The sequence below is a fragment of the Symphalangus syndactylus genome, chromosome 6 (genome assembly GCF_028878055.3).
Source record: "Symphalangus syndactylus isolate Jambi chromosome 6, NHGRI_mSymSyn1-v2.1_pri, whole genome shotgun sequence".
NCBI lineage: Eukaryota > Metazoa > Chordata > Mammalia > Primates > Hylobatidae > Symphalangus > Symphalangus syndactylus.
Genome location: NC_072428.2, coordinates 24,969,267 through 24,995,167, shown reverse-complemented (window position 1 = coordinate 24,995,167; position 25,901 = coordinate 24,969,267). Strand labels below are relative to the sequence as shown.

Genomic DNA, 25,901 nt, shown 5'->3' with positions numbered 1-25,901 from the left:
AAAGGCATCTGATAAAGTCTATTGCTTTTTTATACCTTGACATCCATATAGGAGTAATTCCCTCAATACTTATATGTTTTTTCAGTAATAACAGGAAAAAGTAATCACAATGAAATACGTTCACATAGAAATATAAAGGGAGTATTTTTTTCCTAAGGCAGACTTGCTACACATAACCACTCTTTTTCTGCCAACTTGTAGATGTTTTCTATTTCCTGATTTCTGAACTCCCTGCACTCATTCTAACAACTAGTTATCTAATTTGCCCCAACCTCTTTTATTCTATCTCACACGTTATTTTTTTCTCTTAAACTACATGAGAAGTACAGGAGAACAAGCAAAAAGGAAGTCTATGAAGATTTCCATCAATTAGTAAGTTTGAAGTTTTAGAACACTGGAATAAGAATTCTCAAACTTTAGAGTAGCTAGGAATCATTTGGAGACATTTGCTGAAATTCAGATTCCCAGGGCCCACACTCAAGAATTCTTAACTCGATAGGCTTGAAGTGGGGCCTAGGAGTCTGATTTTTTAACAGAAAGTCCAGACGATTCTGATGCAAGTGTTGTGTGGACCACATTTTGAAAAAAACTGTGGGCCTTTTGCCTACAGTAAGTATATGACGCCTCCAGGTAACGGAGGAAAAGTATTCTGTTCTCACTGAAGTAAGCTAACACTATATTTGCCAAATTATACTGCATAAACCCCAAGAAATTGGGCAAAACAATCGGGATAGGAAGAAAATATTAGAATTATTCATTTTTATCTCTAAAAATCAATAATTACGAATCAATTATTATCAATATTAAAAGATTGACACTTAACATATTTTCCAAAGAAGAGAACCAGAAAGGTGGGAAGATAATTAAGTGGTAAATTATTTAGCAGACCAGAAAAGTCAAAACTTAAACTAGTAAAAGTAAATTTTACTTGTATTGCAGTACCCCAAAAAGGCTCATAAATTTGAGACATCAGGTACCTCTAAAAGTTGGGCTGAAAATAGGTTGACTATATGGAAAACAGATAAACATCCAGAACCCTTCCTACATCAACCAGTCAGGCAACTATACTTTTGCTATCGGAAGAGTAGACATGAGATTTGTTCTCTGGAGAAACTAAACCTCTTACTGAAAAGAGGATAATTAAATGAAAATCTACACATTGAAAGTGAAACTCTTAGCCCCCTTCTCCACTTGGCTAGTACATTGCTCAAATTGGCAGACTTTATGTGGTGAAACTGATTAACTCCAGAGAAAAGACACTGATAATTAGGAACCCAACCCCAATGAAAAATCCTAGTCAAAACACTCTCCAGTGAAATCCATCTGTCAATAACACAAACCTATGCTCACAACTTTTCAACCAACTTTTTAGTTCTTCACTTTTAAATATTGATGGAGGAATAACTCATATTTAAAGTAAGTTTGTAACATTAAAGACCAAAACCAAATAAAACAAAAGCAATGCCCCCACCCCACGAAACAAAACAAACAAACAAACATACAAAGTACTCAGAGAAAACACAGACTGTACAAGGAGAAGCAAAATATTCATTGGGTTGGGAGGTAAAGATAAGCAAATCTCCCAGACAAGAAAATTAGAAGTTCAGTCCGTAAGATCCGACATATAAAAGCAGGAGTTCCATAAAATAATAACAGAAAAACTACAGTAAAAGGATATTGTCAGAAATATATATAGTTCAACAAAACATCTCAAAAGAAAAGGATGACACTTTTCAAACTGAAAAGACATCCTGAATATCCAGCACATCTTGAAAAAAATTTTGAACACTGTCAATAAAGAGATGGTTCTAAATGTTTTCATCCTTTGTGTCACCTACAAAGGACGATGAATCAGTATGATATCAGGCTTCTCAACAGCAACACTAGCAACAAAAATCAATGGAGCAATACTTTCAATATTTGAAAGAAAAAAATATTTCCCAAGGTTTCAAAATATTCACCATCCGTGTTCTCTTTTTTGAGAAGCCACTGAAAAATGCACACAGTAGAATAGAGGAGATACAGGAAAACTAGGGAAGCAGGGAAAAGAAATCCAACAAAGGACAGAGAGAACGATAATTCCCAGGTTGATAGTGAAGAGAGACCCCAGGATAGAGATCATAGAAAACAGCCAGTTCAAATGGGAGCAAGAGGACAGCATTTTTTTTTTATTGTTACATTCATTTTGTTATCCTTTTCATCATTTTCTTCATCACTGTAATTTCCTGCTATTGGTGATAGTAGCAAACCAAGCAAAAAACCAAATAAGATATAATTATTAACTACTGGGAAAAATTAAACATTTTTCATAAAGGAAATGCTATCTTGAATAACAAAATAATCCACACAGCCATCAATTATCTGAAAATGAATCCAAGATGTAATTGGAAGAGAATAAAACTTATCCACCATGATGCTAATCTCAAAGTTGTGTATCCATATCAGTCATATTTCATTTCCCATTAATTTGGCATTTTATGCCCACAAATTTTTCTTAATACCTTTTTCAACCCATGGATATGTATGTTTAGCCTATATCCTATAGTAAGCACATGCTGTGTGATTACTGAAGCCATATCAAGTAATTCTAAAATCATCAGATTAAAATTGCAAAGAGATGTGCTATAGTTCTGGTATTCCAGAGTTTAGCAAAGAAATATATCATTTTGGCCCTGATTTCAAACTTCTTAATTACTTCCTAAAGTAAATAAATGGATTTCCTTTTGATGTTCTACTTATAATTAAAATACAGTCATTTCCCCTTGGCTCTATTCTGTGCTCATAGAGGACTTTTATGCTTTAACTACCTTATTGTACCACCCATTCTCAATAATTCTCTTCTTACCCCATTGCAATAACCTTCACCATATTAGAATCCTTTACATTCTACTTCAGTTTTATATTACTTAGTAGTAATTGAAAAATAGCTAACATTCCTAACATTTTATCATAAAAGAGAAAATAATTCGTTTTTCTCTTACGACTATGCCACTTCCTTATTTCTATTACTGATTTGGTGTTTAATATATAAATAGAGCATGATCCTATGATTATCAACAACACTTTCAAAATTTCAATTTTACTTACGAAATAATTAGCAAGCCTTATTTTTTCCTTCTAAAAAGTTCTTATTGACACCCAAGATCAGCATTTTGTTGCCTCTTCTCCTTTACCTCATTCTTAAATGTGATACTGAAGCAAATTTTTACAAATACATTTGTTACTAAATCATGTTCTATCATGAGTTCTATCATGAATTTGTGAAAATTCTTTAAATATTTTCTACAAATTATAAAAGAAAAAAGTAAGCTAAAGACTTCATTGATCATCCAGTTTTAAATAAATTCCTCTCTAGAGACAAAAAGCAAAATAGCAGTGACATTTTTATTTATACTCAACCTTTCATCTAAGAACATATAATCTGTAAGAATGACTATTACTCCAATTTTACCACTAAGGCATGGAATTACAGCGATTGAACTGAAGTGAACTCAAGAGGTTATCTAACCTAGCTTCTATCTCCAAAAATGACTGCATTTTAACAGTCTAAGAGATATGTTCATCTTCTTTATTTTTCAAAATGGCCAGGGAAGATGCTATAACTTGCCTTAGCAATTTGCTCTGCTGTGTAATATCCCTTAATATCATAATCCAAATCTGCAGATAAGAAGGAAATAAAACTTAGGTTTCCCAGCTCCTTGGTAAATGTTCTCAACCAGTTGCGGCTGTAAAACAACCACAAAAATAAATAAATGAAGAAGTAGATATTTTGATTAAAATTCCAGTATCTAGTCAACTATTCACCTGTTTCAAGCAACATTCAATTTGCAATAGTATAGTATAACAAAATTATCTTGATTTCATAATAAAAATTTTCCATTAGAAAGAAAACTAATTTCTGTTAGGTGCATATTATGAGCCTCAAAGATGAGACTAGAAAACATTTAATGGGAACTTTCTGGGTGCCAGGCATTGTACTCGATGCATAATATCACACTAAATCCTTGCAGCAACTCTATGAAGTGGGCACTACTGTTATCTCCATTTTTTTAGATGAAGAAACTGAGGCTCAGGGAAACAAAGGTGTCCAAGGCCTCATAGCTAGTGAATGGTGAAGTCAAGATTCAAGCCTAGGCATTTGGTTATGTTTTACTGTCTCTCATACATTCTTAACACATTTGTTACTATATTATTATTAGGTTGCTTTAAAATTGGTTGAAAAATCTTTATCTGTATAAAAATGTATGTGTGTTTCAAATTCCCATTAGCTCCTCGGTATTTTTTAATATCAAAGATGTTTTAGAAAGTACAAACACCTTCTAAGAAACACGTATTTGTATGACAAGTAATACTTTAAATTTTGTTTTTTAAAGTTGGCTTGTTTCACGATTTTTCTCAGGTCCCTTAGATTTGTTTTTAAAAACTTATATGAATACTTTGAAACTGCATTTTAGTGATTTGGGACTTTGCTAATTCTTTAGAGGAGCAAGGATGCTTTTAGGTCTTACCACTATTCTGAATGAAAAGAGATTTGAGACTGGAAGCCAGGTTAGACTGGCTTCGATCTAAATAGCTTATAAAATATTGTAACTAATTAGAATGTTTAGAATGTTTTCTCTAGTATAAACACAACATTTTAACTAGGTAAATGGCTAACTACATTAGCCAAATAATTTCCTGAAATATTGTTGCTTTGCTAAGGTAATTTATGGTATTAGTGCAATAAGCAGACTTATAAACAGGTTTATATAGAATTTTTTAGTTCTATATAATGTCTTCTTAATATTTGTTTATTTGTTGACATTGATATTTAGAAGAAAAAACAACACATTTCAGTAGCCACAAAACTTTGAAATTAAATTCATAGTTCAATATTTAATAAAAAATTACCTTTTTCATTGTTTCTTTTCCCACTGTAATCTCATGCCCATCCTGCCCCATGCCATTCTTAAAGAACAGAATTCAGACTGAGGTCCTCTCAGTAAGTTTCTTCATTCTAATAGAAAGAACAGGCTTGGTTTTCCGTCTTTTGACATCAGTAGGAAGCATCAACCCATTCATTTTCCAAGTTACTTTCTTCATTAACAACAGATGGTCTAGAAGATAATTTTTTAAGTCAAGTCAATATTTGGCTTCAAAATTAAAAATGGACACATCATACTTCCCTCCTTCTATTACCTGTGTATTATACACTGGCCAGTCTCCACTTAGATGCTGGTTTTCTGAAATGCTACCACCAGTTACTTACTAACCGTGACATAAGCTATAGCAAGCTGTCTGCTCTGATAGCCTGCATAAATCATCATTTCTGAAGGGAACAGATGTTCAGGGTATGAAAGAGTAATACCACAATTTAGTCCTAATTAAAATTCACCTTAGCATGCCTCTATTACTGATTAAACGCACCCAGCTGAAAGGGTCTATTGAAAATACCCAGTGTCCTTTGCTTACTATAAAACAACATAGGTCCTGAACTTTTATGTTCTTTAGGGTTGGGAAACATTTCTTTTCTCTTTAATATGATTTCTTATCTATGTTGCTTTAAAGATGCTGACCTCCAAATAGTAACATTATACTATAATTCTTCTCTTGTGACTAGAAGGAAGGTGCCTTCTAGGACATCCTTGGTGAGAGATTTAAACTATTTCACTGAAAATGAAAAACAGTTTTTCATTAACAGTTTACTTTGACCTATACATTTTCAAAGCTGTGTGCAGAAATTTAAGTTTTAAAACTCCCACTAGGATAAACGGGAGTGCAACTAAATTACTATGTATGACTTTGAAAATGTAAGGGTAAGAACAGGAGTGCAGTATATTGCATACTAAGTTGCTGTCGGCATTCTTCTCTTTTCAAGAGGTTTTGTTTCATAAATAAATAATTTGCACCTGAGCTACTTATTTGTGCATTCAATTTATTTTAATCATATTTTCTTCTTACACAAATTACAAAAATACAATGATCCCTCCCTCATCTGCTCATTTGTTCTGACAGAAACATAATTTTATTTATAGATAACTGAAAATAGCTGCATTTATTGCTATTTTGCATTGAAATTTGCCCAGATTTTCAAATGATCTTTCTCTGTTAGCACTTACCTTGAAAGAAGCTTGGCCTCTTTGACTTAGACATGTTACTTTACATAAAATCTGCTAATATTGATATGAAAAACAAGCCAGTGGTTGTAATAACCTTCAAGTCTCAGAATGGCTATATTAAATGTTCAACAACAACAACAACAAAAATCCTCTATTCTTATCCCCTCTTTCACTCTCTGTTACCCACGCACGTATACACATATAAAAACACATATACTGTGGCAGATCGATAAACAAAACTTGCAGATTAAATTAAAACCAGATTATAAGACTATAGACATAAGCCTTCAAAAAGAGAAAAAACATTTTAACAGAAATTTGTTACTGTGTGTTTTCATTTTGTAAACTGAAATTAATAGGAATTAGAAATTATAATAGAAAAATGAGCTATAAGTTAATGAGTTCATAAATAGCCAAAAGAATTGCAAACAGATACTCAAGTAAGTACATGTACACACATGTTCATAGCAGCACTATTTACAATAGCCAACATGTGGTAACCAAATGTCCATCAATAGATGAATGGATAAACAAATGGTAGTACAATGTATAACACAGATGGAATATAATTCAGCCATAAAAAAGAATGAAGTACTGATACTTGCTACAATATGGACAAACCTCAAAAACATTATGCTAAATGAAAGAAGCCAGACATAAAAAAGGTGACATACTGTATGATTCCATTTACATGAAATATCAGAATAGGTAAATCTATAAAAACAGAACATATACTGATGGTTGCCAGCAGCAGGGCGGAGAGGGGATTGAAGAGAAGCTTAGTGGGTAAGGGGTTTTATTTTGAAATGATGGAAATATTTTGGAACTAGATGGAGGTGTTAGTTGCACAACAGTGTTAATGCACTAAATGCTACTAAATTGCTTACTTTAAAATTATTAATTTTGCATTATGTGACCTCAATAAATAAAGAAGAAAAAAAGAAGAGGAGGAGGTCCATAGGTGCTGATCATTGTCAGTCAGTATTTCTGTGGGAAAAAAAAAAAATCTCTCACAGGGGACAAAAATACAAATGAATTATTGTAGTGTAATGGGAGTTTACCCACAATCTGGATGCCCCTAGATGCTTTGCATGGTGAAAGGGTATTAACTCTACCTTCAAACTACGTTTGAACCCTAGCTCTGTTTCTTAGTGACACTGGACGCACTATACCTCCCTGAATTTCAGATTTCTCATTTAAAATTATCTAGTGAGCATCACTCCACTACCTGACAGGGATTAAATATCTTATATGTAAAATTACCTAACATATTGAAGTCATTCCATAAATTTTGGCTTCTTCCCTCACCTCCCTGAAGTTCTATTGCTTATTATGGAGCGTTGGAGTATATTAATTGTTACATCAGTCAGGATCCAATCAGGAAAACAGAATCTACCCAGAGTATTTGAGCAGAGGAAACTGACTGCAGGGAATTGGTTATGTAAGTGATAGAAAAGGCTGAGAAGCAACCGAAGGACAGTTAGGCAACCCAGAAATTAGAAAGAGCAAGAAACCATGCCCACTAAGGCCAGAGGGAGGAGATGTTACAGGCGCCAAGATTTAGAGAATCCAAGGCCAGGACTAGGGTGAGGGGAGTGAAGGCCAATGAGGCAAAATTTAAGGAAGCTGTGCAGGGCCCTCACACAACACTCAGAGCGAGTGCCTCCTCAAATTGTGTCCCAGTGATACTTCACTCACCCAACTCTAGTCCCAGCCCCAACTGAAACTGTCTCTTTCATATGCAGAACTCCTTAAATTCCATGAAAAACAGCACTATAGCCAGGCTCCATTTATGTGATTTATAGATATTAACTTATTTAGTTCTCTCAACAACTTTTATTTACAGTTGAGGAAACTGAGGCACAGAGGCATTAACTTGGCCAAGATCATACAACTGGTATGTGGTGGCACTGGGACATGAATTTAGTTCAAGAAGCTGTGCTCCTAATCATTGCACTCTTTTGCCACTACCATATATCTCAAATTCAATGTCTAAAGCAAAATTTCATCTTTCTGCACAAACTGTCTCACCCTTCACAGTTCTTATTTCTGTCAGTGTTTCCACTTCTTTTACAGTTATCCACTCTCTCAGCGAGACCTTGAACCCATACTGCTTATTGATTTCTCTCCAACTAATTGCTTATTCATTCAACAATATTTACTGGGTGTCCACACATCAAGGCACCAGGGCAACAACTGTAAGGAGGACAGAGCTGCTTGTGCAGTTCACAGGCTCTGGCAGAGAAACTGACAATGTAAGGTCTCTTTGAACAGAGAGGCCTATGAGATGAGAAGTTAGTTGTGAAAATCTGGGGGAAAGGTATTCCAGGCAGAGTGAAAACCAAGCACAGAGACTCGAAATGAGGATGGGCCTGGCATGTTTAAGAAAGAAAAATAGACTGGGCGCAGTGGCTCATGCCTGTAATCCCAGCACTTTGGGTGGCCGAGGCGGGTGGATCACCCAGGGTCAGGAGTTCAAGACCAGCCTGGCCAACATGGTGAGACCCTGTCTCTACTAAAAATACAAAAAATCAGCCAGGCATTGTGGTGGACGCCTGTGGTCCCAGCTACTTGGGAGGCTGAGGCAGGAGAATTGCTTGAATTCAGGAGGCAGAGGTTGCAGTGAGCCGAGATGGTGCCACTGCACTCCAGCCTGGGCAACAAGAGTGAAACTCGGGGAGGGGAGGGGAGGGGAGGGGAGGGAAGAGACAGGGAGGGAAGGGGAGAGAGAAAGAAAGAGAGAAAGAGAGAGAGGAAGGAAAGAAGGAAGGAAGGACAGAGGATGGAAGGAAGGAAGGGAGGGAGGGAGGAAAAGAAGGAGAGAGAGAGGAAAGAAAGAAAGAAAGAAAGAAAGAAAGAAAGAAAGAAAGAAAGAAAGAAAGAAAGAAAGAAAGAAGAGAAAGAAAAAGACAAAGAAAGAGAAAGAAAGAAGAGAAAGAGACAAAGAAAGAGAAGAAAGAAAGAAAGAAAGAAAAGAAAGAAAGAAAGAAAGAAAGAAAGAAAGAAAGAAAGAAAGAAAGAAAGAAAGAAAGGAAAGAAAGGAAGGAAGAAAGAAAGAAAACAGAAAGAGTGTATGTGGTTAAAGCCAAAGAGGCAGAAAGGGGCCACATTGTTCAGGTCAAGATAAAGGATTTGGATTTTATTCTGGATGTGATGGGAAGCTGTTGGAAGATTCTCAGCAGGGTGCTATGTGAAGAAAATATAGTTGTCCCTGGGTATCCATGGAGGCTTGGTTTCAAGACCCCTAGGATACCAAAATCTGTAGATGCTCAAGTCCTTTATATAAAATGTAGTAGTATTTGTATATAACCTACACACATCCCCCTGTGTACTTTAAATCATCTCTAGATTATTTATAATACCTAATACAATGTGAATGCTAAGTAAATAGTTGTTATACTGTATTTTTGTTCGTATTATTTTTTATTATTCTATTGTTATTTTTTATAGCTCTTTTCTTCTGAGGATTTTTGATCCATAGTTGGTTGAACCCGCAGATGCAGAACCCATGGATACAGAAGGTCGACTATAGTGCATAGTGTAGTAGACACTGTTGGTGCCCCACCAAGGTGCCTTTTAGCAGGCTAGTGCACCCAAACTCCAGCTGCCGTGAGTCCTGGCTGTGACCATCACACAGCTGCACCCTTCTGAGAATTGCCTTTGACTGAAAGAAACCTAGTCAGGAAATGCCTGCAAGGTTGTGATCTCCTCCCTCCTACCTAAGGAGCCAGCCAACAGCCAATGATTGGCTGATTCTGGGACATAGTAGCCAGTCCCCTTGCCTCAAAGGGGAGCAATTCTCTGGTGTCTTTCACTTTTCAGACTGGAGCTAGATTTCCAGTGAACACGTGTCTTGGCCGTGCTTCTTGCTCTGCTCTAGGCTCCTTCTCTCACTCCCTTACATGGTTCAACTGAGAGTATTCCCTCAACAAGTCTCTTGCACTAAAATCCTCATCTCAGGTTCTGCTTCTAGGGAATCTGACCTGAGACACGGTAAAGGAAGGGAGACCTCTCAGTTATTCATTTTTCACAGTAACTCTTCAAAGCATCATTTTTTTCCCATTTCCAACCAGACCCATTTGTCCATTTCTGTCTCTGCCTCCTAAAATCTGCAAGAGCTTTCTAATTGTATATGATTCTCCTCCATCACATCTGACATTCTTTACACTAATCACTGAATTTTCCTAAGACATCAATTTTATCATTACCTAAAGAGAAAACTCTTGGAACTAGTTTTTGAAGTTTTCTCCTCGTCAGTCAGTCAGCCAGCCAGCCAGCCAGCTAGCCAGCTCATCAGCGGTCTGTCAGGCAGTCAACAAATACTTGTTGAGTGTATCCTATGTGCCAGATGCTGCACAAGGAATATGAAAAAAGAAACAAGTCTTTTTTCCTAACCTTATGTCTAACAGAAGAGTTTACAATCTAATGCCATTCAAACTCTCTGTTCTTCTCTTACCCTAGTTTGAAGTACTATTTTACCTAAGCAAATCTGTTCATTATCCCTGTTCACTTTTAACCCCATACTTCACCTATTCAGACTCAGGTCCTTCTCAGGATCCAGTTTAAGATCTTCCCTTACTGCTCCAGTCAACAACAGCATTTTGGTTAAAGCCATTCAACAAGTCTCCAGGACATTCCAAACTTTCCACATCTTTCTGTCTTCTTCCGAGCCCTCCAAACTGTCCCAATCTCTGCCCATTACCTAGTTCCAAAGTTGCTTCATTTTTGGGTATCTTTACAGCAGCACTCCACTACCTGGTACCAATTTACTGTATTAGTGCATTTTCACGCCACTAATAAAGACATACCCAAGACTGGGTAATTTATTTAAAAAGAGGTTCAATTGACTTACAGTTCAGCATGGCTAGGGGGGCCTCAGGAAACTTAGAATCATGGTGGAAGGAGAAGCAAACACATCCTCTTCACAGTGTGGCAGGAAGGAGAAGTGCAGAGCAAAGAGGCAAAAAGCCCCTTATAAAGCCATAAGATCTGGTGAGAACTCACTATCATGAGAACAGCATGGAAGGAACCACCGCCATGATCTAATTACCTCCCACAAGGCATCTCCCCCAACATGAGGGGATTACATTTCAGATTACAATTCAATATGAGATTTCCGTGGGGACACAGAGCCAGACCATATCAACCAGGGAACCCTCCTATTTAGCAACAGGAAGTGATTATTCTGTACATCACTCCTCTGAGGACGTATGTTTTCATATCAATAAATGTGGTTCGAGGGCTGACAGCCAGGGTAAGCATTATTACATCCAGAGGCAAGAAGAAAAACAGAATCTGACTCTTCCATGCCAACACAAAGAAACTGAAGACGGTCAGCAAAGACTTGACAAGGCTTCAGCCCTGGTGAGGAAGAGGCTATTCTCAAAGGCTGGGGGTGAATGGAGTGAGTAGCAACAAAATAGTGAGGGGACTGGAGGGTATGTGGGGCAGGGAGCCAAGCAATTCAAACAAGAACCCTAATGCTATCTAAATCTACTTTGAATTTCTAGGAAAACATACTAGCCTTTTTTTTTTTTTTTAGTTTATTTATTTATTTTTTTTTTTTGAGACGGAGTCTTGCTATGTCACCCAGGCTGGAGTGCAATGTCATGATCTCGGCTCACTGCAATCTCATGCAATTCTCCTGCCTCAGCCTCCCGAGTAACTGGGACAACAGGCGTGCACCACCGCACCTGGCTAATTTTTTATATTTTTAGTAGAGACGGGGTTTCACCTTATTGGCCAGGCTGGTCTCAAACTCCTGACCTTGTGATCTGCCAGTGTTGGCCTCCCAAAGTGCTGGGATTACAGGCATGAGCCACCACGCCCGGCCCCCATACTAGCCATTATTAACAAATGCTTCCTACATTTCTGTCTTGCATTAACTTTCTCATCTCCAAAAATTCAAAAATTTTCAACTCCTAGGGCTGAGGCTATCTGGTACCTTTATAAGAATCAGGTTAAAAGGCTAATCAGAGACTCAGAAGAAAGCATCCATTTGTCTCTTATCTACCTTTGACCTTAATGGCCCCTCCCCACTTTGAGTTGCCCTACCTTTGGTTTGAGTTGTACTGCTTTTCTGGACCAAACCAATGTTCATCTTACATATATTGATTGATGTCTCATGTGTCCCTGAAATGCATAAAACCAAGCTGTGCTTGGACCACCTTGGGCACATGTCATCCGGACCTCCTGAGGCTGTGTCACGTATCCTTAACTTTGGCAAAATAAGCTTCCTAAATTGACTGAGACCTGTCTCAGATATTCGGAGTTCACAAATCTCAACAGCAGTAACATCCGAGTTCCCCTTTGGATTGCTCTTGAGTCTCAACCTTTTCTCCTTTGGAATGTTCTTGAATCTCTACCTTTTTCCCTTTGGACTGTTCTTGAATCACTACCTTGTTGATAGTTCTTTCAGCAAGGTCTCTGCCCTCCACAACCAACTGCCAAAGAAACGGCCCTTGTTTCACCTGATTACCTTATCCCCTCTAAATTTGCTAGCCACACCTGGTGGTTTCCAAAGCAATCAGACCTAGACCTGTCCCAGTCCTCCTCTCCTCAGGTACTTTTCTCTGGAAAGTTAAGATTCTGCTGGATTAGGATGCAGGTGGTGACTGGACTCTAGTGAGGACCTAAGGTTTAGCATAACCTTGGAAAATAGTTCCCAAAAGGGTCGTGTCTCAGCTGCTCAGGGACTGCCATGTCCACCTGACTGTTCATATACTTACTCTCCCAAAGCACTCAGAGAACCTTATGTTCCAACCATAGATTGTATTTTATTTGATAGAATCCATGTCTTATTTTATTTTCATGATTTTATTTTTAACCAAACCATGAAAAAGATAAAGCACTTCTTAGCTTGCTTTTCTGTTAAAAGGTCTATCTACAATATAATTATATTTCCTCAGTCTACTTCAAAAAAGCCAATGTCTGTCATAAAATTAAATAAATCTGGATACTCCCAACATTATAATTTTCCATTTTGCTTGTACCAAGTAAAAAGAATACTGCCTTCTTTTACTTCTAGAATAAAAAGCAGCAAACTTGCAACTTCAAATCCTTCCAATTATTAAAAATCTTAATTTTAAAAATTCGTTCTCTTGTAGTTGGGCAATAAATTTGAAAACACAACGCTCTGACTGTCAAGTAGGTATAGATAATGACATTAAATATGAATAAGCACATCATTTCATGAATGCAAGATGAGTTTATAAAATACAAATGCTCTGACAGTAAGAAAACATACTGCTATATTCAATTATATCATCTGACCAAAATACAATTGCTTCTATGTTTGGTAAATAGATTAAATCCAGGTCACATTCCTGCATTCAACTGAGTTTCTAGTCACTCCCTTTTCTCTAAATACTTGCGCTCTTTGTTTCTGCATGTTCTTAAGTGTCATCATTTATTGCTATAGGCATGATGGCTATATTTAACTAATAATGACAGTGGTTGTCATTAGATTTTAACTCAGTAACACTAGTCTGACATATCATTTGAAGTATGTCTTCAATTTACATTTGATTAAAATTACAAACATCCCATCTATTGTGCCAATCAAAATGTTGTCACCCTTTCCCTGAACTTTTCTATGAACTTTCTTTAAATAAGTTATGGCAGCTTAAAGTTAAGGCTAGCCCTGGGTCATGAACATATTTTAAAATACAACTTTTGGAATGGAGCAGATTAAGGCCACTTGGGGCTCCTTTTATAAAAGGGCTTGATTTTGACCTACACCTTAGATATTGAGAGTTCAAAGTCTTTAACTCAGATTCCCATATCATGCTGTATACATAACTACTTGGCAGGTATTTTAATTTGGTTGTGTTTATTTCAAGATCTCAGACCTAGCAAATACCTTTGTTAGTAAAATCAGATATGTGTGACAACTTGTATGAAAAGCTTGTGGAAACATACCTAGAAAGAATGGAGCAAAAGAAGGAAAATAAATAAGGGCAGGTAGAAAAATAACATTTTAGGTAATGCCAGGTTTTTATATCATCTTCTTTACTTCCCATAATACATCTGCGAGATGTAAACTTTTTGTTTGTTTGTTTGTTTTTTGAGACAGAGTCTCGCTCTGTCGCCAGGGTGGAGTGCAGTGGCATGATCTCGGCTCACTGCAACCTCTGCCTCCCAGGTTCAAGCAATTCTCCTGCCTCAGCCTCCCGAGTATCTGGGACCACAGGCTCGCGCCACCATGCCCAGCTAATTTTTGTATTTTTAGTAGAGATGGGATTTCACCATGTTGGCCAGGATAGTGTTGATCTCTTGACCTCATGATTTGCTTGCCTTGCATCGGCCTCCCAAAGTGCTGGGATTACAGGCAAGAGCCACCACACCTGGCTGAGGTATAAACTATTATGCTCAATTTATGGATGAAGAAACTTGGGCTTAGTGAGATTAAGTGACTGGCCCAGGTTCACACTCTAGTTTGCTTTCCTGGCAGTGATGAAGAAAGTAGAAACAAATTTTGTTGTTGTTGTTATTTTCCTGAACCCAGCCAGCTATTCTAGAAAGGTAAAAGTGGACATAAAGTTCTGACTAACTTGAAGTCTTAGTTATGTTTATAAGATGGTATTCTCAGTTTTCTGTTTAGACCAGGGGCTTATAGACACTTAATTTTCAAATTATTTATCTTTATTAGAAATATCCAATAGTCATTTAAAGTATTACTTCATCTGTATTACAGATAAGGACATTGAAGTGCAGACCGGTTTGCCCAAAACCAGACACAGGGACTAGAATCTTGCAACATCAGCTGACTTCGAGTCTAGTGTCCTTTAAAATAAACAATAAGCGGGGCGCGGTGGCTCAAGCCTGTAATCCCAGCACTTTGGGAGGCCGAGGCGGGCGGATCACAAGGTCAGGAGATCGAGACCATCCTGGCTAACATGGTGAAACCCCGTCTCTACTAAAAATACAAAAAATTAGCCGGGCGTGATGGTGGGCGCCTGTAGTCCCAGCTACGCGGGAGGCTGAGGCAGGAGAATGGCGTGAACTCGGGAGGCAGAGCTTGCAGTGAGCTGAGATCATGCCACTGCACTCCAGCCTGGGCGACAGAGCAAGACTCCATCTCAAAAAATAAATAAATAAATAAAACAAAACAAAACAAAACAAAATAAAATAAAATAAACAATAAGGCATTTATCACAACTCTCCTAACAAGATATCTAAAGCCTTCAAAAGTGAAAAGTTCAAAAAGCAAACCACTCTGAAAGAATAACTATACAATATATAAATGAATTCTTCGGTAAAGTAACAAGCAGCATAGGCAGACAACTAAGTGATTTGATTTAAAGGTAACTGTTTCATTTTCAATTTTGTAAATGCATTCAAGTTAACAGGAGAGTATAGGTTTGCAAGCATCTGTATAGTAAACAAATGTAGTCCCTGTGTATGAATATAATTCAATATTTTATGGTTATGTCAAGAATTTAGGTGTTTTTCAATGATTTGGTATTTGACAATATAAAGAGATGCTGCCAGCCACATGCAGGCTATAGATTTTTGTACTGGCTAAGAACACTTTTTTGTTCCATCTCTTATAATTGTCTTCAAATCCACATCTATTTTATATACTAAGGATATTCTATTCTTTTATTTACAGATTTAAAACTTTGGAATAGAAAATACATAAAATATTTTCCTATAGTTTTACCCTCACTTATAGAAATAGAAGAATCATATGCTGTCTGAGAAGAAAATGGTTATTTTTTTCTCCACATAATGCCATCTTCTTCCTTTTGAATATATATAGAAAAGTGGAAGTTAAAATGTACAAACAATCTAACCTAATAAATAAACTCTTCAAACCAAAAGATAAAAGGGAATTTGGGAAAGCCAGTCCTAACTAGCTTAGCTGACTGAATTAAGTAGTGGTTGCCCTGTCGGTGAACACCACAAAGGCTAGTATCTGCTTTGGCAAGACTAAAGCAGCCATTGGTGTAGGCAGCACTATAGTGTTCTGTCTTGAGATCTAGCAGCAGAAATATTAAGGTATGATGTGATGTGAGTAGTGGGTCACCTATTGAAACTTGTGCTTTTAACATAACAATTTAAAAATCAACAAATTCAGTAGACATATAATGGAAGAGAATATAATGCATGAATCCAGGTTCATTAAATGAATGCATTTTTTGAAAAACAAAATATGACAGAACATTTCATTATGGATGCAGATATGAGAAAAAGTGTTATGCTGCTATTTAGAATGTGTCTTGTGTGTCGTGGAATTGAAATATTTCCAAATCATCAATAATTAAAATTATGAGAATCCATCATTTCACTGACACTTCTACATGAAAAGATGGCCTATTTTAAATGTGCTCACACATATTCTTGTCAATCACAAGCTGTCATAGCAAATTATTTCATTTTGTAGATCACATGGCAGTTAGAAAATCTCTAGGCTTAAATTTAGATCTTAGGTGTAGTATCAAGAACTCCTTTCATGCATTTTTTTCTGTGACTACATCTTCACAATATTGGATATAAAAGATTTAAAATCTTATTCATAATACCAAGTTTCACTTCTGGTTAACGAAACTCAGGACTGAAATGAATCACTGTAAATGATAATTCTGAAAGCCCAGTAATAGAATAGGATATATAGGAGAGAGTAGAAATACACAACCAAAAAGTTTTAAAGACAATCAGAGCTCCATACAATAGAACTTGGACCTAACGAATTAGGTCTAAATAGTGTTTTCCCCTCATCTTATTTAAGATATTCAGGCAATCACAGGGCACGAACCATTTATTATGTTATGTTTGCATTACTTACATACAGCTCCTAGCAGTTATAAAGGAACTGAACTCTTATAAACCCCATGGATCTGATCCAAGAATTTTCACTGTGTCACAATTAAGCAGAAGATTTAGGAAACTGTGAATAAAACCTAAACCACATGGCCATGAATCAGAAAACTCAATATGCCTTTTCAAACAATTCATTAACTACATATTCATAATTTCAATGAATTATTAATAAATGTCAGAAACTTTAAATGCCAGAAGTATAATACCTAATAAGACAACATTATCAACAGTACTTATATAAAATATTTCTATTTTCCTGATCTTTTCCATACACGATTAATATTTATGATTAAATATTCAACTTTAAAATGTAAGAATTATTCTAATACTGCATTTCAACAAGGAATGCTGCATGTCAGTCTTGACCTTGGCCTGACCTCCGTATGAAAGCTTTGTGTTTCAAGGTATGTGATGAATAGCTCTCTGGCTTTCTATTAGATCCAATGCCACTGGTTGTCAACAGTGATGCTCAAAAGGCGTAGTAAAATAGTTAAAATATCAGAGATGTTCTGTAGGATTTTTTCTGTCTTAGTAAATCTGGAAATCGTTCTTAGGCAATTTTCTCTATCTACATTGCTTTTCCAATGAATAAAGAAAACTAATGAAGTATGGATATATAATTGCCAAAATATATACTGACTTGTTTGGCCTTCCAATGCCAGAAATAAAATAAGAACCATTTGATTTATGTTGTAAAATAGTATTCTCAGTTTGAAGGATTTATAACTTATCTACTCAGTTTAAGTTCCCTAAAGGCCAGGACTTCTATCCCTATGCTGGGGCACACATAGTAGGTACTCAATAAAAATGTGTTGATTTAAATTTTGATTTAATTGCATTAAATTGAACTTAAATTAGAGATGAAAGAATAATGATAAAAAAGAAATCAGACTAGGAGCCACAGCTTTTATCTTTCTCTGACCTGGCCTAGTATCTAGCATATATAGACTCTCAATAAATGTTTGTTGAATGAATAAAAGTCTGTAAATTAAAATAATTACCAGTTATCAATTGTATATAAAATATTTATGCTCATTTAGAAAGATACATCATTAACACTCAATTCTGCCAACTGTTTTCCCCTATTTACCTTTAGCATGTTCAATTGTCCAACTTCTGATCATGTCTCTTTAAGTTTACCTACCACTTTCAAAGTTATTCACACATGTTTTTATTTTAATGGTACACTTGTGGCTCGATTTATCTATAAAACAGATGACAGAAAGGTAATCTTCAAGCTGATTTTGGTGGTTTGAAAAAGTGTATGTGAATATGTGAGTGATACATTACATATAAGTGATATATTTACATATATATTTAAAATACATATAAAGTTAGATATTATCTTTCATATATAAATGTATATATGTTTACATTTATATTCTTAACATTCTGAAAGAAACCAAATATCATTGTTTAAGCTTATCTATAAGCTTAACTTAGATGAATGGCTTTTCCCCATTATACTTATCCTAACTCTTTTTAATGGACATGTGATATGCTAGTCTGTGTCCAAGCTCACCTACAATTTCTTTTCTCAAAAGACAAGGCACATCTGCCACCTGCTCTACTCCGTGTCCCAGCAACAACTGTCGAGCAGCATAAAGATTGATTATCAGTCAAAAACCATTGCACAACACCAGATTTTGGTGGGTTAAGCTTGCTGATCCAGCAAGAGATGGTGTGAAATTTTCAGGAATGTGTGCCAACATTTTGGTGCTAAAAGAACAGCAGTGCATGTCACAGTGAAACACAGCCAAAGATATGCAGACAAAGCAGAGAAGTTTTTTGTTCTGGACTTGGCTTTTGAAAAGGATAAAAGAGAAAACAAAAAGTAGGAGGAAATTAGTTAGTACATTTAAAAATCATCCACCAAGCTCAGTCATGTGTGTGACATTATTATTTTAGGCATACATGTCCAGGAGATTTTCTTCTTAGCTTAGCTATAAATAATTTTTATATGTCTCTTCTACTATACCATTATTCATATGAAAGGCAAGCATTTCTTATTAATAACAATAATCAAGGATCTTAATGAAGCAATCATTACAAATATATCTGAATTTTTTAAAGTCACAGAAAAGTATTTGCCCACTAAGACTCATGTTTTTATATAAGCAAATGATTCAATGAATATAAAATTAAGGCAGCCAGCCATATTTTAAACTTAAAGCAAAATGTGAAAAATATATGAGTCTACACTATCACATAGGTAATTTTCAATGAGCATTATAGCAACAAGTTTCTTTACAAGAACGAAATTTTCTTAAATTTTCTGTCAAATTCAAGAAATTGCTTATTTCCTGAAGATCAAGTATTATATAAGAGACAAATCCTAGTACAACTTTATACAATAACATTAACAGAAAGGAGATTTTCATCACCTCATCTGTAATGAACTCCAGAATTACTTTTCTTCTACTTACGCAATTACTGCCTAGACTTGCCTTTGATTCACTAGCTTTATAGAAGTTGCAGAAAAAAATTACTTCTAATAAAGTATAAAAAGCATAGGAAAGTACAGCAGTTAGACACACTGAAATTTTATGGCAAAGTCCTTATTCCTCATGTTATTTAAATCCGATTATCATACATAGCACTTGATACCAAACTATGGGTACAACATGCTTGGAAGAATATTCTTAGATAGTAGTGCTTTTATTTCTCTCTTAAAATGTATTCTTTTCCACTGAAGAAAGAAAAATTTTATTTTTTTAAATTTTAGAAAATCTCCACATTTCTGAAATGTTGGAAGAAATGAACTTTTTGGAAAACCTTAATTGAAAATATGTGTAGGATTATATTATACATTTTAAGGTTAAAAAATAATCAAGCTGAAACATTTCTTATGAAATATGTTATTAGGAGAATTATATGTATGTAAGAAATGTATGTTCATTACTGGCCACATTTTCATAATTATGTTGATACTATCTGAAAAAAGACCAAGAGTGTAAATGAATAAATGATACTTGAAACTTTGAACTATTTTCTGAGAGAATGTCTAATGAATTATGTCTGTTGAGTGTCACAGAAACTAAACAGTAAATTCAATAATCTCTGACTTAATTTATTATATTTTCACCATTTAACCTCCTGCAGGCTCCCTAATGTCTATTCAGATCTATATTAAATTAAGCACCAATGCTAATGAAGGGCAATAAACGTGGCTGTCAGTGGATTTTTCTTTCATTAAGCACATTATCCTCTTACTGAGCTGTAAATGCGTAAACATTAGTTTTGTTAAACCATGCAAAAAAGACAGGATGAAAATCATTTTTTAATTGCACCCCTTAAGCAATTCAGTACGTGTGGGGTAAGGGTATTTTTTAAATCTTTTTTACCTTTAATTTTTTTGAATGGATTTAAAAAGGGCTCTCCCGTTGAAACATAAACATCGGCTTCATGGGGTACATCTTCAGGTTCGAGGGCTTCCTTGCTGTCTGCCAAGAACACTCGTCTTGCGGCCATGTTCAGATTCAGCTTTTCTGTGCACTCTCCCAGCAGCTAGAAGAAAGCAAGAGGTAAGTCAAAGTGATTTACAATAAAGAAAGTAATATATTTCCCTCAAAACAAAAGGTTTTAATGATCAAAACAGAAACCCAATTGAGTCACTTGCCAATAGTTATTTTCTAGCAGTTGAAAATATAGAAATAAAAGGTAAGTCACAGCATGAAGCATATCTAATTATTGACTAATTTTAATATTTAAATGATCTGTCATTTTAATAACTCTACAAGGTATAATGCCATTGCATCTGTTTAAATACACTATTTATATATTGAATATTTTTAAAAAAGGAAAGGAGTGAAATTCCTATGAAATCTACATATATATAAGCAATCTGTAGATTCAGATTCTTAAAAAGAAAATATTAACAATAATTTTCTCATTTTTTATATTATAAAGAGAGTAAGGGAAAAAAAAATAAAGCACAGAAAACTTTGGAACACTAGTTACCAAGGTGATGGTTGGTACAGTAACTCTGGCAAAGACTGTTGAATATCCATTTTTGTAAGCTGTTACTTTAATCACTCTTGGTTGAAGTTTGTGTCTTTGAGACAAGTTCTGCCAATTCCGGGCTGACTGAAATTTTAAAGAAGAGAACTCTGCAACCCTGAAGAAAAAGAAAAACAGAAAAATTGATGCATGTTAATTAGTAAAAACTTTTAAATAAATATTATCCTGGATTTTTTTAAACAGATATAAGCACCAAAGATTGTTCCCATGTATATAAGTATACCTAACAAAACTTTTTATAGGATAAGATTGTTGTTACAGAGTAACTCTAAATATTCAAAAAAATTTAAAACACAGTGTTTGCCAAAACTGCTCATATAAAACATATATATCAGAATAAATGATTTTTTATCACTTTACTTATAAAACACAACAGTCCTTTTAAAAAAATATATTATATGCAACTAAAAATTATATATATATGTTCTGATAGCAAAAAATAGTAATATGGTCTTAATATCATGAAACAGCAAATGGCTAAGATTCTATCCAAGTTTCCATGTTTATCAAAGTTCTTTAATTTTTTAAAAAATGATTTAAAATTCAAAAATATTTGATTTTAAAATTTTGATTCCAAGGTTAGTTGTATTGCTCCCATTTCAAACTGTTTGGAAGTGGTAAAAGTGAAGATTTCTAAGTTTTGTCTTCGGGCAAAACTAATTTTGATCTTTATGATTTTTCTCAGCAAAAGTATGTGGTAAACTGACTAACATGTCAAATTTTCTTCATAATTCTCTAACTAACCAAGTTAATTTGTAATGCCACAGAAGAAGAGTAAATATTTTAAAATAAAAATGTCACACAAATTAAAAACACAACATATCCACATATTCAAACATTTGAAAATAGTGGGGTATTAGTTTCTTGGTTTGATTTTTGTTTTTACTAATATTTTCTTCTGTCTATGAACTCTTGTGTTAATAGTTTATGATAACAATCTTGATGTGAAAACATATTTACAAAATGGTTTTATAATAATTTCATTCAATTCAATTCTGTTCCAAACTATTGGTTAAATATCAAAAGAAAGTATTTTTATTTTTAAATAAGTTCGTGTGAGCAAAGATATTTCATGATCCTAGCCTGATTCTGCTTCAAATATTCTTTTCAGAGTTTCTGATTACCCAGGTTGAAGTGTATCTCATATTTCCCACAGTGTAATTAACAACATTCTATTCTGGTGCTTTCAAAGAAAAAAACAAAAACAAAAACAAAACCCTAGAGATGTGTTACATTTTAATGTCTGAGATAGTCGACTGAAACATTATAAATTCTGCTCAAAGGAAAGAACCTCAAAAATAGGTTAAAAAGAACAGAGAACAGCTTTGATTACCTCAGTTGACCCACTGGAGCACTGACAGGTCTGTTTCTCTTGGATGCTGATATAAAACAAGAATTATTTTTACTGTTTGATTTGTAGCTATCTAGGTCTGATATTTCATCATGGCTGTGATCTGATGCTGTTTGATGTGTGGAGCAATCTTGAAGTCCTGACCCTTCTGATACTGCTGCTGAATGCACAAGTCTGTTGAGGCCAAACTGAGACTGCAAATAATCATCAGTAGTTTTAATAACTGCTTTTGCCTGGGATGACATAAACTCTCTGGAAGAAACAATGCATGGAAGAATACAATTAATTGATTTGTAATCATTTATTAACAAATACCACATAATAACGAGTTGTGTGCTATGTGCTACCCAAAATACTACACACTTAACCATTATTTTGTTTAATGCCTACAATATTCCTGGGAAGTGGTTATTATTTTTATTCCCATTTTACAGATTTAAGAAATTGAGTCTCAGTGAGCTTAATTAACTTGCTCACTGTCACATAATCAATAACTGACAGGGTGGGAATTTGAACCCAAGCCTGTCCTGAAATAAAATCCACATTCATAACCATTAAGCTTCATTGCTTTACTTAATTCAACCAAAAGGAAGCTTGCATAATGTTTAAAACAATGTAAGTATAATTTTTAAATTCTTAAATCCACTTTATTTTCTAATACTTACTTAGCACTCTGCTGTTAAAAATATGTTGGTCCTACCCTCAAGAAACTTGCAAACAATCCCCCAATAGAAAATATATGTTAAATAAACTGAAACTGAATGTGTATTAACCTTAAAGATGAAAAGAATTCACTGAAGGCCATTTTAGAATGGGTGGGAATAAAGTGGGTAAAGGCTTCACAGCAGACCTGAGATTAGCCTAACTAACTCATCTCGGTTTGTTCAGGACTATCCTGGTTTTGGCACTGAGGGTCACACATTCCAGGAACTCCCTCAGTCTCAGATAAACTGGGTCAGTTGGTCACCCTACTGGTATTTAGGCTGGAAGAGTAGTATTTGGATGAACTATGATGTGTGAACAGGGGACCACATGACCTGGAAGAATATATTAATCTATGTAGACACCAAGTTGGGCAGATGAATAGGTATAGAATATACTGGTATGATAAAATAAAATAAGTTTCAACATATTTGCAAATATTGATCTGTGTGGTGATCACGCATAGAGGATAGTCAGGTTCCATGTATTACCGTAATTGGAACTATCTTTGCACAAACCAAAGCTGCTTCTTTCCAATTTGCTCATTCCTCAATAGTTATTGCATAATATAACCCCCCTAAACACACCCCCAATTATAAATTAACATATGTTCAGTGTTGAAAGCTCAGCAGGGACTGCCCCTCCTCCAAATCTTTCACATCCACAAATGTCATTATAATCACAATTATTTCTTCCAGCCTGCCCTCTTTATGCTCACAAACGAGTAAAATGGTCAATTATTTCCTCTGAAAAAATGAATGGTAGTCACACGTCAGAGGGAAAATAGATGTTTGTGTGTGTGTGTGTGTGTGAGCTCACACAGTGGACCCAGGGGAACTACACCTCTGGAATCCAAGCAGCTGTATTCTGCTGTTGTTGTTATCACATGTTTCTATCCAAGTCTGCCCTGGACTGAGTACAGTACTGGGGAGAGAAGCAGCCTTCCCTACACGTTGAAGATATAACCAGGTTCAAAAGTGTGGCAAACAGCGCCTCGAAAGGGTATTTGGACTAGCTCTGGCAAAGGTGGGACCTCCCTGCAGACCACCTAAGCCACTCAGATTTTGATAACGGTGGTGAGTGATGGCATGTGGCAGCAGTCATTTCAAATTGGCAGTGTTTCTGCAGCAATAGCAATGGAGCTTCACACGGTCACCAAGCTCTTCAACCTGGGGGAAGACCAGTAAACAGCCAGGGGAAAGAATCACAGATTTCATAAACAGTTCCAAGTTTCCAATAAATAGTTATGTGAAGAGCAGATTTCCATATTTTTTTAAAAAGTGGAATTCCCTACTTAAAAGTAGAATAAGGTGTCTTTTTTAACGAATGTATTTTTTTCATTGTGAAATATTCCTATAAATGTACTAATGATTTTAATATGATAATCCATTATTCTACCACAAGGCAAAAGGTTTTTATTTTTTCATATTCTAAAGTTTTAATCATGTTATATCCTCGATTCTATTGCCTTCTGACTAAATACTGTTTTATAACCATTATTCATGTTGCTCTATGCTCTGTATGGATTTTACTGGAATATAATATTTTATCAACTATATCGATATAGCCCTCTTCTACCTAGTTATGCATGGGCTGTCTATCATTTTTGTTTGTCACACACATCTTCCCCATCTTCTGGTAACAGCACTTGCATTCTTTTGGGAATGCAAATTCTTCCCAACTCCACATGATCCTGATAGGGTTAGGACAAGAGATTATAGATTTACCCAGTGAATGGTAAAAATAATTAAATTTAAATATATGGTTCAACTATATATTTATTTACTACCTGGTTTTCTCTAGTAATTTATATCTGAAAGTGGAAGAAGGGGTAGTTTTTCATGTTAAAGAGTTAATATTATTGGTCCACTATGAATAGTCTTCAGCTTTGATTTGTTTTACAACATTGAGGACAGGTTTTCTGTAATTCTTTTTTTGTTGTTGTTTTTTTTTGTTTGTTTGTTTGTTTTGAGATGGAGTATTGCTCTGTTGCCCAGGCTGGAGTGCAGTGGCGCGATCTCAGCTGACTGCAACCCCTGCCTCCCAGGTTCAAGCGATTCTTTTGCCTCAGCCTCCCGAGTAGCTGAGACTACAGATGCGTGCAACCACGCCTGGCTGATTTTTTTGTATTTTTAGTAGAGACGGTGTTTCACCATGTTAGCCAGGATGGTCTCGATCTCCTGACTTCATGATCCTGCCACCTTGGCCTCCCAAAGTGCTGAGATTACACCACGCCCGGCCTCAGTAGTTCTTACACACTCTCAAACTCATCTTTCTTATAACAATTGACAGGTGTTTCATAGCTTGTTTGGTGTTGGAGCGGATGATCACATACCCTTGCAAAGCCAACTTGTCCCACATGGGAATTAAACCCACATAGTCAGTTTGCTAAATTGGTGCTGGAATGAAGGGTGTTAAGTTCCTTCAGCTTTCCAGAAACAGAGAGGCACACTTAGGCTTCCAGTGACAAGGCTTATTATCAAGATACATAGCAAGTTATGAAAGTAAATAAAACCACTCCTGCAGGGCACAAAAATTGGAAGGCCATTTGTGGCTGTCAAGGATACACTAGTGAGTTAATTCTAGTAGACTCCATGCTTTTTGACTCAGCACCTCCTATCTCCTTCTGTGTCTACCTGCCTCTTCTTCATACATCATTATTGCCTGATTTACCTCTATCCTCGCCCTCTTTCCTCATGGCTTCTGCTAACTTCCTCTATGTGTCTCCTCATTTCTATGCTAAATTACTTTCTTCAGTCTCTGTCTATACGACTTACATTCAAATTCCTCAAAGAGTTTAATTCCATCACTACCCAGGATAGGACACCCCTGTTGGGTAGAACTCTTATGTGAGGCAACCTTATGCTACTGGCAAGCCTGCATATGGGAAAGTACCTATCAATGGC

At 35.6% G+C, this 25,901-nt stretch overlaps 1 protein-coding gene across 2 annotated transcripts in view; it reads right to left on the bottom strand.

Moving 5' to 3' along the window:
* Positions 1 to 25,901, bottom strand: part of LOC129484286 (doublecortin domain-containing protein 1-like) — a 237,140-nt gene that overhangs the window by 159,477 nt on the left and 51,762 nt on the right. For both annotated transcript variants that reach the window (XM_063641882.1, XM_055282041.2), the window contains exons 5-8: positions 22,276 to 22,545; positions 20,883 to 21,039; positions 20,267 to 20,429; positions 4,891 to 5,096 (exon numbers count right to left, since the gene is read on the bottom strand). In XM_063641882.1, the coding sequence (XP_063497952.1) occupies positions 4,963 to 5,096; positions 20,267 to 20,429; positions 20,883 to 21,039; positions 22,276 to 22,545 (724 nt within the window). In that variant the 3' untranslated portion in view covers positions 4,891 to 4,962. The remainder of the gene's footprint in view (positions 1 to 4,890; positions 5,097 to 20,266; positions 20,430 to 20,882; positions 21,040 to 22,275; positions 22,546 to 25,901) is intronic.